General features: G+C 41.6%; 1 protein-coding gene across 6 annotated transcripts in view; it reads right to left on the reverse strand.

Annotated features, from left to right (window-relative positions):
* NRG1 (neuregulin 1) overlaps positions 1-14,477 on the reverse strand; it is a 1,094,991-nt gene that overhangs the window by 124,219 nt on the left and 956,295 nt on the right. For 2 of the 6 annotated variants that reach the window (XM_027598282.2, XM_027598283.2), the window contains exon 1: positions 789-2,494. The exons of 3 other annotated variants lie outside the window; for them this stretch is intronic. In XM_027598282.2, coding sequence (XP_027454083.1) covers positions 789-1,455 — 667 coding nt within the window. In that variant the 5' untranslated portion in view covers positions 1,456-2,494. Of the gene's footprint in view, positions 1-788; positions 2,497-14,477 lie in introns of those variants that run through there. One more of the 6 variants, XM_027598286.2, reaches the window with a different exon arrangement.

Raw genomic sequence — 14,477 nt, forward strand, 5'->3', positions numbered from 1 at the left:
GATGTACCTTCCTGATGGATCTTGTACTTTTTAATGACTGCCAAGGAAGCTCTTTAGACATTTGATTACAGAAGACAAAACTAACTTGGGAAAATCCCTTCATGCAGACTTTGTGCTGCGTCCTGAAGAAAATAAAGCTGCCCCTCACCAGTGCTCAGGAGCTGAAATGACAATCTGGGCAGGACAGGGAGAGCCCGCCGCTGCTGGGGGCTGAGCACAGTGACTGCGCTATCAGGAAGAACCAATTAAAAGAGAAATGTGGTGAGAGCAGAGAGCAGTGAAGGGAACAGGAAGAAGGGATGGAGGCAGATACCAGGCGGCGTGGGGCTGCCGGGAGGCCAAGGGGAACTGAAGGGTGAGGAGGGGTGAGGGAAGGCTACATGGGAACGAGACAGACGCGAAACCACACTCGCCGCTCTATGGAAGTCACACTCATATAAAACAGAAAGGATGCTCTGCTGTCTTAATTTTTTAGAAAGTGTTAGAAATCAATGGAACTGCAGTGACATTCAAGCATGACTCACAGACGCTCAAGCTGGGGGTCCCCCCCCAACCCCAGCCCGTGAACAATCTGGCTGGAGGGAACGCTGCTTCACACCAGCAGTTTGCAAGATCATTTTACTCATCTCTTCATGGCCACCCCAAGCGTTCCAGTCACATGATGTGCTTCAACAAAACCATGCAATTAAAATAGAAGACAAGGAAACAGCTCCCTGTGCTAGAGAACGCCTTTTGGCGCCTCAAGCCCACCCCTTTCCATTATTCATCACCTCTCTCTCTCTACTTACAAAGTTTAGGAGCAGTTTGGAGATTAGTTTCTGTTGTTTGTGGTTGAGTTGCTGACTTGGGTGTTCTCACCTCAGGGTTCCGTGTGGGGAAAGGGAAGGATGGTGCGGTGGACGGCAGGAAAGAAAAAGCAAAAATACGATTCTTCGGGGTGGGTACCGCTGCAGGTTGGGAGGACACAACAGCATTGTCAACTTGCAGTGTAACTTGAACCTCAGTTTCAGATGGAGCCCTAGAGACAGGTGAAGTGTATGTCTCAGATGCTACCCACACAGCTGAGGCAGCAGTTGGATCCAGAGAAATAATAGGGTCCTGGCCTAACCCCCCAGGGTCAAGGTGAGTAGGAGAGTCATACTCAAATATCTTGTCCACGAACACCCACTTGAGGCCGGCAATGCAGAGGCAGAGGCTGACTAGACAAGCCAGAATGGGGACAATGCAGATTTTCTCTGAGTTGAGGCAACCTCTCAGGCGCTCGGCTTCCAGGCAGACACAGCAGGGAGCTGCCAGGCCCACGAGTCCAGGGGTTCTCCCATCTTCAGTCTGGGTCTCTGGCATGTCTTCTGCTGCCGGAAGCCCGTCAAGAGATGGGTCTGCACTCAGCTGAGTGGAGGGGCTGGAGGACCTCTCAGCAGCTCCCTCGGACATGTCTGGGGAATAAATCTCCATCGGCTCACCTCCAGAAGGCCTGGCCTCTCTCACGGTCCATTACCATGCAGAGCCCCCCCCAACCAAATGATGCAGCATCTTACATGGGGAAATCGATAAGTCTTCCAAGTCCAAGGCCATTATCAAAAGCAAGAGGAGTTCAGGAGGCAGGAAGGAGGAAAAAAAGCCTCTAGCAAACTACCAAATACAAGTATATTGTAATTCGTGACGGCTGTTTCTGGGCCACTTTTGCAGTTCTTTCAAATGCTTCTCCAAACCATCCCGGCTGGTCAAGAGGACCGGGGCCAAAACCGAAACCGAGCCGAGGGTTGGTCAATTAGGTAAACCAGTAGCCCAAACTGAAAGGCATGTTTCTCACCTCGAGTATCTGAAGCTGCTGTCTGCTTAGATGGAGAAAGCAACTGTCATGCAGGAGAAGTAAAAGCAAAAGCAGGACCAGCGGCGGCGGTGGCGGCGGCGGCGGGAAGAGAGGCAGCAGGGCCAGTAGCAACAGCATCCTGTTGTGTTAACGCGACGGCTGGAAGAGGCTGAATCATTATAGAGCAGCAGGTGCCTGCCCTGCGAGCATCACTGCAAACAGGGTCATGGCAGAGGGATCCGAAGGGAAGAGTGCGGCCCCGGAGGGGCGGTGACTCCCCTCCCCGCCCTGCCTCCACCCCCACCCCCCAACCACTCCTCTTTGTCCTTCTGGAGCGCTCATTCACTTTCTTCCTCTGCAGCTCGCCCGGCCCTGCTTCATAGTCTCTTTCTCTTCCTTTCCCCTCCCCATCCAAAGACGTTCTCTCTCCCTCTCTCTCTCTCCCTCTCCTTCTCTCTCTCTCTCTCTCTTTCTCCTCCCTCCTCCCTCTGTCCGTACTCCAGAGCTGCTGGATGCTCTGAGTAAAATCAGTACACCCAGCAACGCAGGACTGCCAGTGACTTCCTATTTTATCCAATTAGAAGGAATAAAGGCCATCAAATCAAAGAGAAGCAGGCAGGCACCAGTTTAAGCTCAGTCCCCATGGCCCCCACCCCGCTTCTTCCCTTTTTCTTTTTCTCTCCACAAGAAGCGGCCCCCGTTTTCCACCCCCACCTTGCTCGCTTCCAGTCTTGCCGGTTCTCTTTCCTTCACCCACTGTTGGGTCAGAAAAAGCCAGCGATCGATGCTAGCAATCTAACAAAGCTGGGATGGGGCGGGGGATGTAGGTGGGACCTTATGGGTTGGACCTGAGGCTTGGCAAAGTCTGATATCTGATTCCTCCCTAGAGAGGTAAGCTTTTCAACAGCAATTTCTTCTTGCCTGCCGCTGAGAGAGAGCATTCCTTCCCCTGCCCTCTAGTAAGTTTTGTTCACCAAGAGGACTGGTATTACCTGATCTTCAACCAACAGTTAGAACATTTTTTTCCGAACCATGGACAGCTCTGCCTTCAGCCCCGTTCCCGACGATCCTGTAAGACTTTCCAATACCCAGGGTGAAGCGATGTTGGAGGAGGGGTGCTAGGCGAGGGGAGACGTGTTCATGTAGCCCCACTCTGGTCCCACTTAAATTTCCATTTCCTCTTCCCACCCGCAGCAGTCCGAGACTAATGTCAAGCTAATAAGAAACACTGGTAAATAGCGCTCTTCATTTTGAAATTAGCCTTCATGGTGACTCCACACTGCAGAGGTTTGAATTCCCTGGGTGCTGTAATATATACCACATGTCCTCAGCTAGAACCACACTGCAAGTATGAAGAAGAGTTTTCCACTAAAGTGAAGAAGAAATAAAGGATTTCTCCAGACAAACAAAATTGAGGGGATTTATAGCCAGTAGCAAGAGATAGTAAACAGATTCTTTAAAGAGAAGGAAAGTGATATAGGTCAGAAACTCAGATGCACATGAAGAAAGGAAAAGCACCAAAACAAAACAAAACAAAACAAAAGTCATGGTAAAAAAAAATTTGTTCTTATTTTTGATTGATCTAACAGATAAGAGTTTGCTGAAAATGATAATAGCAACAATGCATTTGATTATGTATGATTATGTGTAAAAACCTACTCATGTATGCTTACATATAAGTGAAATAAATAAAGGCAATGATCCAAGAAATGGGGGGGGGGGGAAGCATGCCTTTTGTGATAGGTTTCAGTAGCTTTACCTTACAGAAAGTTTCAACGCAGGGTTTTTCTCCCCCTTATAAAACAGCAGCCCTTAAAAGGCTGGAAGAAATGCAGTCTTCAATAGGGAGTACAGGATTCCCGGAACCTCCTATTCTTGCATGTCAGTTCACACTATATGCATCTGAACCTTTAATCCCTGCTTTACTGTGACTGCACACTCAAATGGTTTCCAAGGAACCATTCTGCTCACCTATGTCAACAGGACTCTTAAAAACTCTCTCTAAATGTATACTACACACACAAACAGCATATGAGTCCCAGAAGCAATAAATTTAGAGCTCAAGTCCTGAAAAATTCTGCTTTAAGCACATTATATTTGGTGTAGCACAATCTTTCCTGCTCTTAAATAGTTTTACGCTTTAAGTGGGCATGCAATAAGAATATTACCATTTCTTTCAAAATGAAATTGGCCCATAATTATAAATGATTTAAAGGACGTTAAATCTCAAAATGTGTTTGCAGTAACAACTACTACAAAAGCCTGAAACAATTTGCCTAATTGTAATTATGACTGTGACAAGCTTATGGGCAAAATGACTTATCTTCTCCATAACCTGCACTTATATACCAATAACCAATATTTTAAAGTAATACTTAAAATAAGATCTTGTGCCGGCTTTCTAGCTTTAACTATTTTATTTTTTAAATTAATTTATTTATGTTAGAGAGGGGAGGGAGGGAGAGCATGAGCGGGGGGAGGGGCAGAGGGAGAGACTCCCAAGTAAGCTCTACACTCAGTGGGGCTGCATCTCAGGACCCTTAGATCGTGACCTGAGCTGAAACCAAGAGTCAGATGCTCAACTGGCTGAGCCAGTCAGCGCCCCATTAACTATTTGATTTTAAAGCAGTGAGAGTTTTCTTAAAGATTCTAACAACGGACATGAAATTTCCTATCACAGGAAATCTGTTTCTTAGCATTTACAGTATTCATACTGAGAGGTAGTAACATTTTAATAATCAATATTCATGTAAATATTCAAAACCCATACAAGCAAAGTAAATGTTTATGCTAAATTGGGGTACTTTATAATTCCTTTCCAGATCACCCAGTTTAAATACATGGGCCCTACCTCCTCACTTCTGTCCCAAACCAACCTTACACTCAAGTATAACACATTGGCATTTCCATTCAGAGCCAATCTAGGTTTCAAAAATCAAAATGGGGTTCAGGCAGCCCAAGTCGGGCAGGTAAGAGAAGATACCCAGGACAGTAACCCAGAGTTTAAAAAAGTGGTCCTCAGCTTGTACCAACAACTACTCACCTCAATCACTCAGAGCAAATGTATTCTGTAGAAAAAATTATCGGGCTTTGCTCTAGTTGTCATCTTAAAGACGCCCAGCACTTAGAAAGGAAAACGACATATTCTACAAAGACTCAGACAAAACAGCAGAGACAAAACCCTGTGGGCTGCCACAACGGTTCTTTCCCCTGGGCTACACACATCGGACTGTGGGGTGTGTACTGTCCTCCCTGGAGAGGTATTCCAAGAGCCCCGTGGCTCCTTGAAGCTAAGATAGGCTTGCGGAAAGCCAGCGTCCTGTAAAGTGGTTTCCCACCAAATCAGAAGGTGAATGTAATTGAAGAAAGGGGGTACAGGAGGTAAAGAAAAAAACAAAAACAAAAAACAGTTCTCCATCCATTCCCCCGTTGGGACTAGCAGAAGGTTGTCTTTATCCCTTAATCACATCCCCTCTAGGAGTAAAGAAGTAAGGAAGGGTGGTGTGAATCGGTGAGGGATCAGAATTTCCTTTGGCTGAAACATGCCTATTTGGAGGAAGAATCACAAGGATATAACACTTTAACCCTTCAGGCTCCACCCCAATAAAGCCCAGGAGCACCCATATTTCTGTGTCCCCTTAAAAAATAAACATGAGCCAGAATTTTGCTACCTTTTAAAAATCACATTACCACCTCGTTCATCACAACAAAAGCTACATCACACCTTGGTGCCAGGCATTCTGCTAGGTTGTTAATATATATTATTTTCTTATCTTCACTAATCCTGTACAGTACATATAATCTTCAAAAAAAAAAAAAAAGAAGACGACTCAGGCAGCTTAGGTAACTTAGCCATGGTCACAAGGCTATTAAGTGACAGGGCCGAGATCTGAACAAAAGTCTGATTCAAGGGTGCCTGGGTGGCTCAGTCGGTTAGGCATCTGCCTTCGGCTCAGGTCATGATCCCAGGGTCTTGGGATCGAGGCCCACATTGGGCTCCTTGCTCAGTGGGGAGCCTGCTTCTCCTTCTCCCTCTGCCTGCCTGTCTACTTGAGCTTTCTGTCTCTCTCAAACAAATAAATAAAATCTTTAAAAAAAAAAAAAAGTCTGATTCATGCTATTTCTGCTGAAAAATACTGCTTTTCTTTTTAATCACAATAATGCATCTGATTATATGTTGCTTACCTACCACTTCATTGGGAGAATAAGGGAACCAAAAAGTATAACAATGAAAAAGGCTTAGTTCCTTAATGTAGTCTGTAAACAAACTTAAAGGTGCCTCCTTTCCAAAATAAGAGCTTTCTAAAATTTTGCCTAGTGATATCCAGAAGTTATAAGGATCAAGCATAGGCTATTTAAATGTGACCTACTTATAATGGAAATTGAATGAGCTCCTCCACAGTCTCGGTTCTAGCATTTTCTCTGGAAAGCGCTCTCGGTTATGTACCTCCATGAAACGAACTGCCCCAAAACAGCTTGAAAGAACAACGGTTGTTGTCTATCTCCTGAGTCTGCAGGCTGACAGGGTTCAGCTGAGTGGTTCTTCTGCTCCATTTGATGTCAGCTGGGGCAGAACGGGGCTGAACTATTGAAGATGGCACTCACATGCCCAGCAGCTGATGCCAGATGTCAGCTGGGAGCTCAGTGGGGGCTGCAGGAGGGCACATCAACCCATGCCCTCCCCCTGTGGCTTGGGCTTCTCACAGCATGGCGGCTGGGTTCTGAGCAGAAGCATCCCAAGAAGGAGGAAGCACAAGCTGCCAGTCCTCCTTCAGACTAAATCTGGACGCTACATGGGTTATTTCCATTGCCTCCTACTGGTGAAGCAGGACAGGGCTGGGGGGGGGGAGAGGATTTAGTCTCGATGGGACGGTGACAAAGAATTTGCCGCCATAATTCATCCACCACAGAAGGTAAGGAAGTAAATGTTAGTAAGTCGACCTGGGACAAGAGGAGATGGGGTAATACAGAATGGGATTTGGCAGAAGAAAATCAAAATACACGTGTATTTCTGATCCACTTTCATAATATTCCAGCTTCCTTCTAAGCCAGCTTCAATGAAGAAAAAAGAAATCCTATCATATCATCAAATATAATGAAATTCCTCTGCTACTTCAATTCAAGCCAGGCTATTGGGTTCAGCATTTACTTTTTTTTTATTATCAGAAGTATTTAGCACAGCTCTAGCAGATGAAAGAGGATAGTAAATGCCAGTTTGCTTTTGACCATATTACCCAAACCTCTCTTCTCTTTTACATTTTTTTCCCCTATACTTTGGCTCTTTTGCTCTGAAAATGTTTATCTCTGAAAAATCTTACCGTTGCTCCTAAAATGGTGTCTAGTACTACAATGACCAGGATAATTTTTTTTTTAAGACTTATTTATTTATTTGAGAGAAAGAGAGACCATCCATGAGCAAAGCTGGGGGAGGGGCAGAGGGAGAGAATCCCAAGCATACTGCCTGCTGAGTGCAGAGCCCGGATGCGGGGCTGCATCCCATGACCCGGGAGAGCATGACCTGAACCAAAACCAATCAGATGCCCAACCAACTGAGCCACCCAGGCGCCCCTGGGATAATTTCATTTCTAAATTATACTCATTGGAGATGACTATGGATAAAATGTAATGATTTATGTATTTGCTAATGAATTATGAAATCACAGTTTTCACAAGAAAGCTTCATGTTCTAAAGGTAACCTTAAAAAGTTACTGCCTCCTATGGAGAGGACAGAGTACTCAAATGTATCTATTAGCCTCTTCCTTCTCATTTGAAAGTCATTCCCTAGGTTGGCCACAACTCCTCCCTGCAGCCCTTCTATGCTTCCAAGTCATGGACCCAGCATTTTCTTAGCTGTACCACTACTGGGGCACATCTTCACAGTCTGTGCTATTATTTAATCATGCCATGTGTATAGGACTGAAGAATACAATTTCTTTGAAGGCCAGGTCTATCACTATCTGGCTGTCCCAAGCCTAGAGCTGCATTATCCATTCAGTACATACATTTTGTTTGGTTTTTATTTTTAACTGAAATTGAATTATATAGATTATGGCCCCTCTAATAAATGGGCAAACTTTTTTTGTATCCATCTAATTATTCAAAATACCCTCTATACTCTCGTTCATTTTTTCAAATATTTTAGTGCTTAGTCCAGTCATACCCTTATCAAATTTTTCTGATTGTTCCTAAATATGCCTTTAGAGAATTTCTCTTATGCTACTGAAACTCTGTTACCATAAATACGCTTCATGTTTAACCACCACAGATCCTTTCAGTGGATGAAAAGTTGGGAATAAACCAAAATTTAACTGTTGTTCCTGTAATTCTTCTCTCTTCAACTAAACAGAAAAATTCTCTGAGGGCAAACCAAATCCATGTACTATTTGATGTTCTTTTACATTATTCATAATGCTAAATGGGGGGATATGAAACTCATCCTACCTTACTGGGCAGGCGTTTTCTCCCCACTCTGAAGGTGAGTGAAGACTCTGGATTATACTATTCTTTCCCAGTGAAAATTTTCTCAGAGAAAACAATCTGACTTAATTTCAAGAATTATTTTATGAGATGCTGTATCAAACGTTTGGTACTGACTGTGGGTCTGTGTAACCCACATTTTGTAACAAGATGATCAATTCACTCTGGCACATTTTGTTCTTTATAAGTTGAGATCCTCTGTTGCTCAAGATACAGTATATGACCTCAAAGATGAGGATTTGAGAATTTATATGTAGAAAGATATCTTTATTAAATGGGATAGTTATAATAAGTTTTCTTTACTTTGAGAGAACCTATTAGTTTCTCACTCCCCGTAAGTGAATTCATTAGTTATATGCAAAAACAGTTTATTTTATTTTTGATTTTATAAGTCACCTTTCCTTTAAAATTACACTGGACATGTTCTGGAAGCAGTTGGAGATGGTTGCACAACATTGTGATAAATATCAGTGACTTGTTCACATTAGAATGATTTTAGGTTATGCGAATTCTAACTCAATAACAAAAAAATGACTCTTGGACACTCATCATGGTTTCAGCTTCTCCAACATTTAATTTCAAAAGGAAAATATGTTCTACCTGACCAGTTTTACTAGCGGACTGCACTAAAATAATGAGACTTTGGTACATTTAGGTTGCCCTTTCGTCTACAAAAATCTCGGTAGGTCATGTGGCATTAAATCTCTGACAGTTATTAATTAACTACAAACTCTGAATTGATGTTGATGATGTGACACTGCATCCCAAGGAACTCAGAAGCATGAATAAAGATATACTAAATTGATAAGTCATTGAGGGTTTCCATTCAAAAGATATTTTATGAGAAAATGAGCAAAGGCTTATAACTCTATCTCATTTTATATACTTAAAATATTATTTCTCATTGTTAACTCCATCCCATTCCCCTATTTAGAATATACTAGAAATATGAGCAAAGGATGACGGAGAAAGTGGCAGTTATTCTGAATTATCTATCTGTATTTTCTACGCAGTGTGCTTTGTTATGAAATGTGTGATAAACTGACTGCCTGAATGTCAATTCCAATAAGGTCAAGCACTTGTGTCTGTTTCCACCACTATATCCCTTCTGCCCAGAACATGCCTGGCATACAGATGTCACTATGTGTTGTTGAATCAATGCATCAATACTAGAAACTCTACTAAAGAGAGATGAATTAATTACATGAAAACACGTGAAAGGCATGGGTACTCCAGATAAGAGTTGTACTTGTGTGAATAAACACAAATAATGTTAAAGTACTGTGTGTGTATATGCGTAATAGAAAAAAAAATGTCCTTATAGTGACTACTCTGATATATGGATGGATAGTCAATCATAATGTTTACTAGAGCAATATATGTTGCATTAGTTACCTTGAACAAATACCTTTGCTTGTTTGAAGTTAAGATCACATCACAGAGCACCATGGCTAGGAGAGAATTTTTGTTTGTTTTATCCTCAAGTCTTATGGCAAAACAAGGGATAATCGGCGCTTTTATGAGCATGTAGATAATGTTATTTAAGGGGAATAATAAAGGCTATACTTTGTTGCAGTAAGAGAAATTAAACATTAGGGAGAAATATCTCTGATAATCAATGCCTGTTTAATACAAAGTCAGTAAGTTTTCAAACATGGAAGTAATTAAACTTGATTTACACTTAGGCACTAGCTATTTGTTTCAGTTTCTTGTCAGCTGACTCTATGAACTAATCCCCAAATCAATCCAGAAATGCAGTGTATAGCACAACACATCACTTTTACAAATGCTCTGGAATTTGTTACTTTGATTTTTCAATCTTCTGCTTCAGACAGAACCTGTTGAGCATGAGATGGTCCACATAGGAAGGCAGTTATGAATTACTTATAAGACAGTACCATCCACTCAAGAGACTCTGAAACATCATAGGGGCGCCTGGGTGGCTCAGTTGGTTGGGCGACTGCCTTCGGCTCGGGTCGTGATCCTGGAGTCCCGGGATCGAGTCCCACATCGGGCTCCCTGCTCAGCGGGGAGTCTGCTTCTCCCTCTGACCCTCTTCCCTCTCGTGCTATCTCTCATTCTCGCTCTCTCAAATAAATAAGTAAATAAAATCTTTAAAAAAAAAAAAAAAAAAGCCTTCTATAAAATAAACCCTCACAACTCACCTGGAATCAAGGAAGCTTCGGGAAGGGAATTATCTGAAGTGTCCTACTTTTAAATATAGTCCAAATTTGTAAATCTGAGAAGAGTTCATCCAGAGGAAACATCTTACAATATACATTTTCCTTAGGGTCTACGTAAGTCTTGCTCCTTGCTGCTGATCAAAATGAAAATACAAAGTTGCACCAAAGGGAAAAAAGAGGAATAAAACTATGAGCAGTTGCCAGAGCTGATTTGGCATTCTGAGGGAGTCACCTAACTGGCAATGCTGTTAAGGTCATAAGCCTTATAATGCTCATAGAAGCAGAAGTATCCTATTTAAAATCAAATGCCAGCCTCCTATTTTTCTGCTGCTTCTCAGTCCAAGGGGTGGACACTTTTTCTGCATTGTTATAATTTTTATTACTTTAAAAATACGAATTTAAGAGTCATAAGATAAAAGTGTCTTGTCATTCGGTCTCCAATTCAAAAGTCTTCTATTCTAAATCACACAATATGTTGCTCAGTTCAGATCTGTTTAAGAATGCCTTTTTTTTTTCATTTCAGAAATCACACGGAGTGAAAGGGTTTAGGCTTAATGCAAAGATGAACTGTAATCTCAAGAATAATTAGATCTAAAATTTTCATTTACTGAACGTTGGAGCTGAAGCAGGACTTGCCCATGAATTTTATTTTGTCCAAGAAGAAAACAGGTCCCAGGAGGTAAAAATAATCTTCCTGGAGTCACACCAAAATTAATTTCAGAGTCAAGACTACAATTCAGGTCTAATGCTCCTCTCCTTTCCACTCATTTCTACAAAGGAAAGCTCTTTAGGGATGTACTGCCAATGTCAATACAAAGGAACAGTAGAAGGGAGGGTTTAGATGTTCTGTCACTACTGCCGTGGATTATGTCTATAGAAATATCTCACCTTGAACTTGCATTATGACTGCTTCTACCTGAAAGTTAACCCTGTTTAATGCTCCCATGACCACTTTTGGTCACAGCTCTCCTGAATATTCAGGCCCTCTTTCTGGAAGATATCCACAGATCAATATTCATATTTGGACTCATTTATTCAACCTGATTTCATCACACTAAGGGGACACACAGAATGTGCTCTGTGGAGCCCAATAGTTTTCACAGAGGATAGGTCGGAGATAAGAAATCAGTTTAACAATGGCAACATGACAACGAGCTTTATGCTCACACAGAAAGGTACAGAATAGAGACTCTAGTGGATGGAAGGGAGCTTATATTAAGGGAGAGGAAAGAAGACTGTCATGTCAAAATAGGGATCAGCCTAATATTATTGCAGTGGTTCAAAAACATGTGATACCAAGATGGCCAATAGCTGAGAACTGGCGAGGCAAGGTTATGGCCTCTTTTAATTTGGAGAGTCAGAAGACTGGCACAGGGAAGGAGCGACTGTCAGGAAGAGGAGAAAGAAGGCTGTTGCTAATGGAGTTAATTCTGAAATATGATGCCTAGAAAATCCCAGGTCCAAATATGATGACTCATTCCAGAGAAACCTATATTCTGTTTGTTGGCATAATCTGTCACTTACATATTCTTTTAAAGATTGTAATAAAACACATGTATCAGGCAGAGTGGGATATGTGGGAGTAAAATGCACTCAGATATGCAACTTACTTGAAAGGGCATCAAAAATAAGAGTGGATGGATAAATAAAATGATGCTCAAAGCAAATACAGCAAATGTTACCTGCAAAATCTAGACAATGGGTATAAGTTGTTTACAATGCATTCACTTTTTCCGTATACTTGAACATTCCATAATAAAACGCTGGGAAAAAATTTTGAAGACGTTTTTCATGGCTATTTCTCGCCAGCACATATGACACAGAACACACCTTAATAAGCTATAGTAAGTTTTTATTATAAAAACTCCAGGGCGCCTGGGTGGCTCAGTCGTTAAGTGTCTGCCGTTGGCTCAGGTCATGACCCCAGGGTCCTGGGATCGAGTCCCACATGGGGCTCCCTGCTCAGTGGGAAGCCTGCTTCTCCCTCTCCCACTCCCCCTGCTTGTGTTCCCTCTCTCGCTCTCTCTCTGTCGAAAAATAAATAAAATCTTAAACAACAACAACAACAACAACTCCACAGCCTATGCCAAACAAACAAAATAACGAATTCCACATTCATCAACCTGCACTTGGTTATTTCCCTTCCTCTATGCAGGTACCCTCGGCACCCACCTCCCCTTACCACTCTTACTTTAAGGAATTGATTTTTAAAATGAATTTCAAAATTATATCAAAAATACAAGATTTGTATCATTTTAACTATTATCTAATGGCAATGAAGTATCTTTATATAAACAAACCATTAGTTGCTGCAGAAAATCTAAGAGCTTTTCCTGACCCCTCCCTCATATCGTTTATTTGCCAAGAAGAGATTTTTCTTAATGCCCTCCTTCAGTCACTGGGGGATTGGAACATCTATGAATAATGTGAAGAGGGAAATTGTAAAGTTCACTTTACTGACGATCAGAAAGGTTAGACAGTAAGCATCATTTTGTTGGAAAAACAGAAATAGAATCCTTTAATGGTTGATGACACTTGCATCCTGAACATATCTTTTTCAATGGCCAAACGGTCAGGGGACACTAAGGCCAAACGGCTCTGATGCGGAGGGTGAGCTTCTCCACCGCCGTATTTCCTACCCAGTTACGCATACAGATATTTTATAAAACTGTTAAATATTTATGATGCAGTACAAAGCCCCTCTAAAAGCATCGGTATTTAACTAAATCATGTCAGTGACAGCAAGAGGCATGCAGAGTAATTTCACCTAGCAGGAAAGTACTTCTTTTACATATCACTGCCGTGCAGAGAGTTTCAACCATATGCTGTTTCTACCCCCATATACCTCCCATAAGAAGGAAAAGGCTTTTAAAGAGCCTTCTCAAATGAAACATAAATCTTCTGAAGTGTTTCTCAAAAATTCTTCCCTGAGACTTTTCTACGACCTGTCACTAGAGGTGAGACAAATAAACCATCCTTAGGTTGAGTCCCCTTCACCCCAGGTTAGATACCTGGATTTAACCCAATCTTTACTTCTGTCATGTCCTTCCAAAGGTTTACTGACTATATCAAAGGGATCCAAAAAATTAAATACAAAAGGATATCCAAAAGGTATCCATGTACACCTAGATCCCCCCTATTCTTCCCTTTCACCCACAAAAGGATGCCAAGGAAAAAGTTTTTGATGAGTATATCTAGAATTAAATTATTGGTAATCATTCAGAAACTTAAAACCAAAGAATCTATTGGGATAAATACCACTATGTAAACAGTTTTCCAAGGTTCCTAAGCTTTTGGTGATGCAAACGAACAGCAGAGAGAAGTCGCTGAAATTAAAAAAAAAAAAAAAAAAAAAGTGCAATGAGAAGGTAAGACATTTTTAGGCATCTCCAGGCTCAGAGCTCACTGTACTCCTGGAAACAGGAGGTTTAAAATAAACTATGTCTACGGAAAAAGATGGGTTGAATGGGTACAAAAATAATTATTTTAGTGAACTGTATGCTGTCAAAAACCCAGAGCTAAATGCTTGAATTGCCCAACTCAAAATGAAATGATCTTACTGTAATTCAGCCAACATTCAGCAACTGATTAGGAAATTTTTGCTGTTCAGCATTTAATCGAACTTCATTTCACAGTCTGGAAGGTAAAAATGGAAAACCTCATGATGACCTGCTTTTCAAAAGCAGTAGATTCAGATTTTGAGGTCGCTGTATTATATATGATCAAAAATAGCTACCATTTCTAAAGACCAAAGATGTACATTAATTTATCTTGCTATCTAACTGCCCATCCATCCAAAAAATGTTCCCTAAGTGGTTGGTTATGTCCCAGGCATTGTGCTGGAGTTTATAGATGTGGTAGCAGGTAGGGAAAAGACATTCCAGCTATAGTCTCTCTTTTCTCTGAAGTAGAAAGTGGGGTTATCTGCCAAGAGTGAAGGCATGATTCAAATTTTGAGAGTGATAAGGTCCAAGTCTCTTCAGAAAAAATAGAAGAGAAAGCT

This window comes from Zalophus californianus, chromosome 2, assembly GCF_009762305.2.
Source record: "Zalophus californianus isolate mZalCal1 chromosome 2, mZalCal1.pri.v2, whole genome shotgun sequence".
NCBI lineage: Eukaryota > Metazoa > Chordata > Mammalia > Carnivora > Otariidae > Zalophus > Zalophus californianus.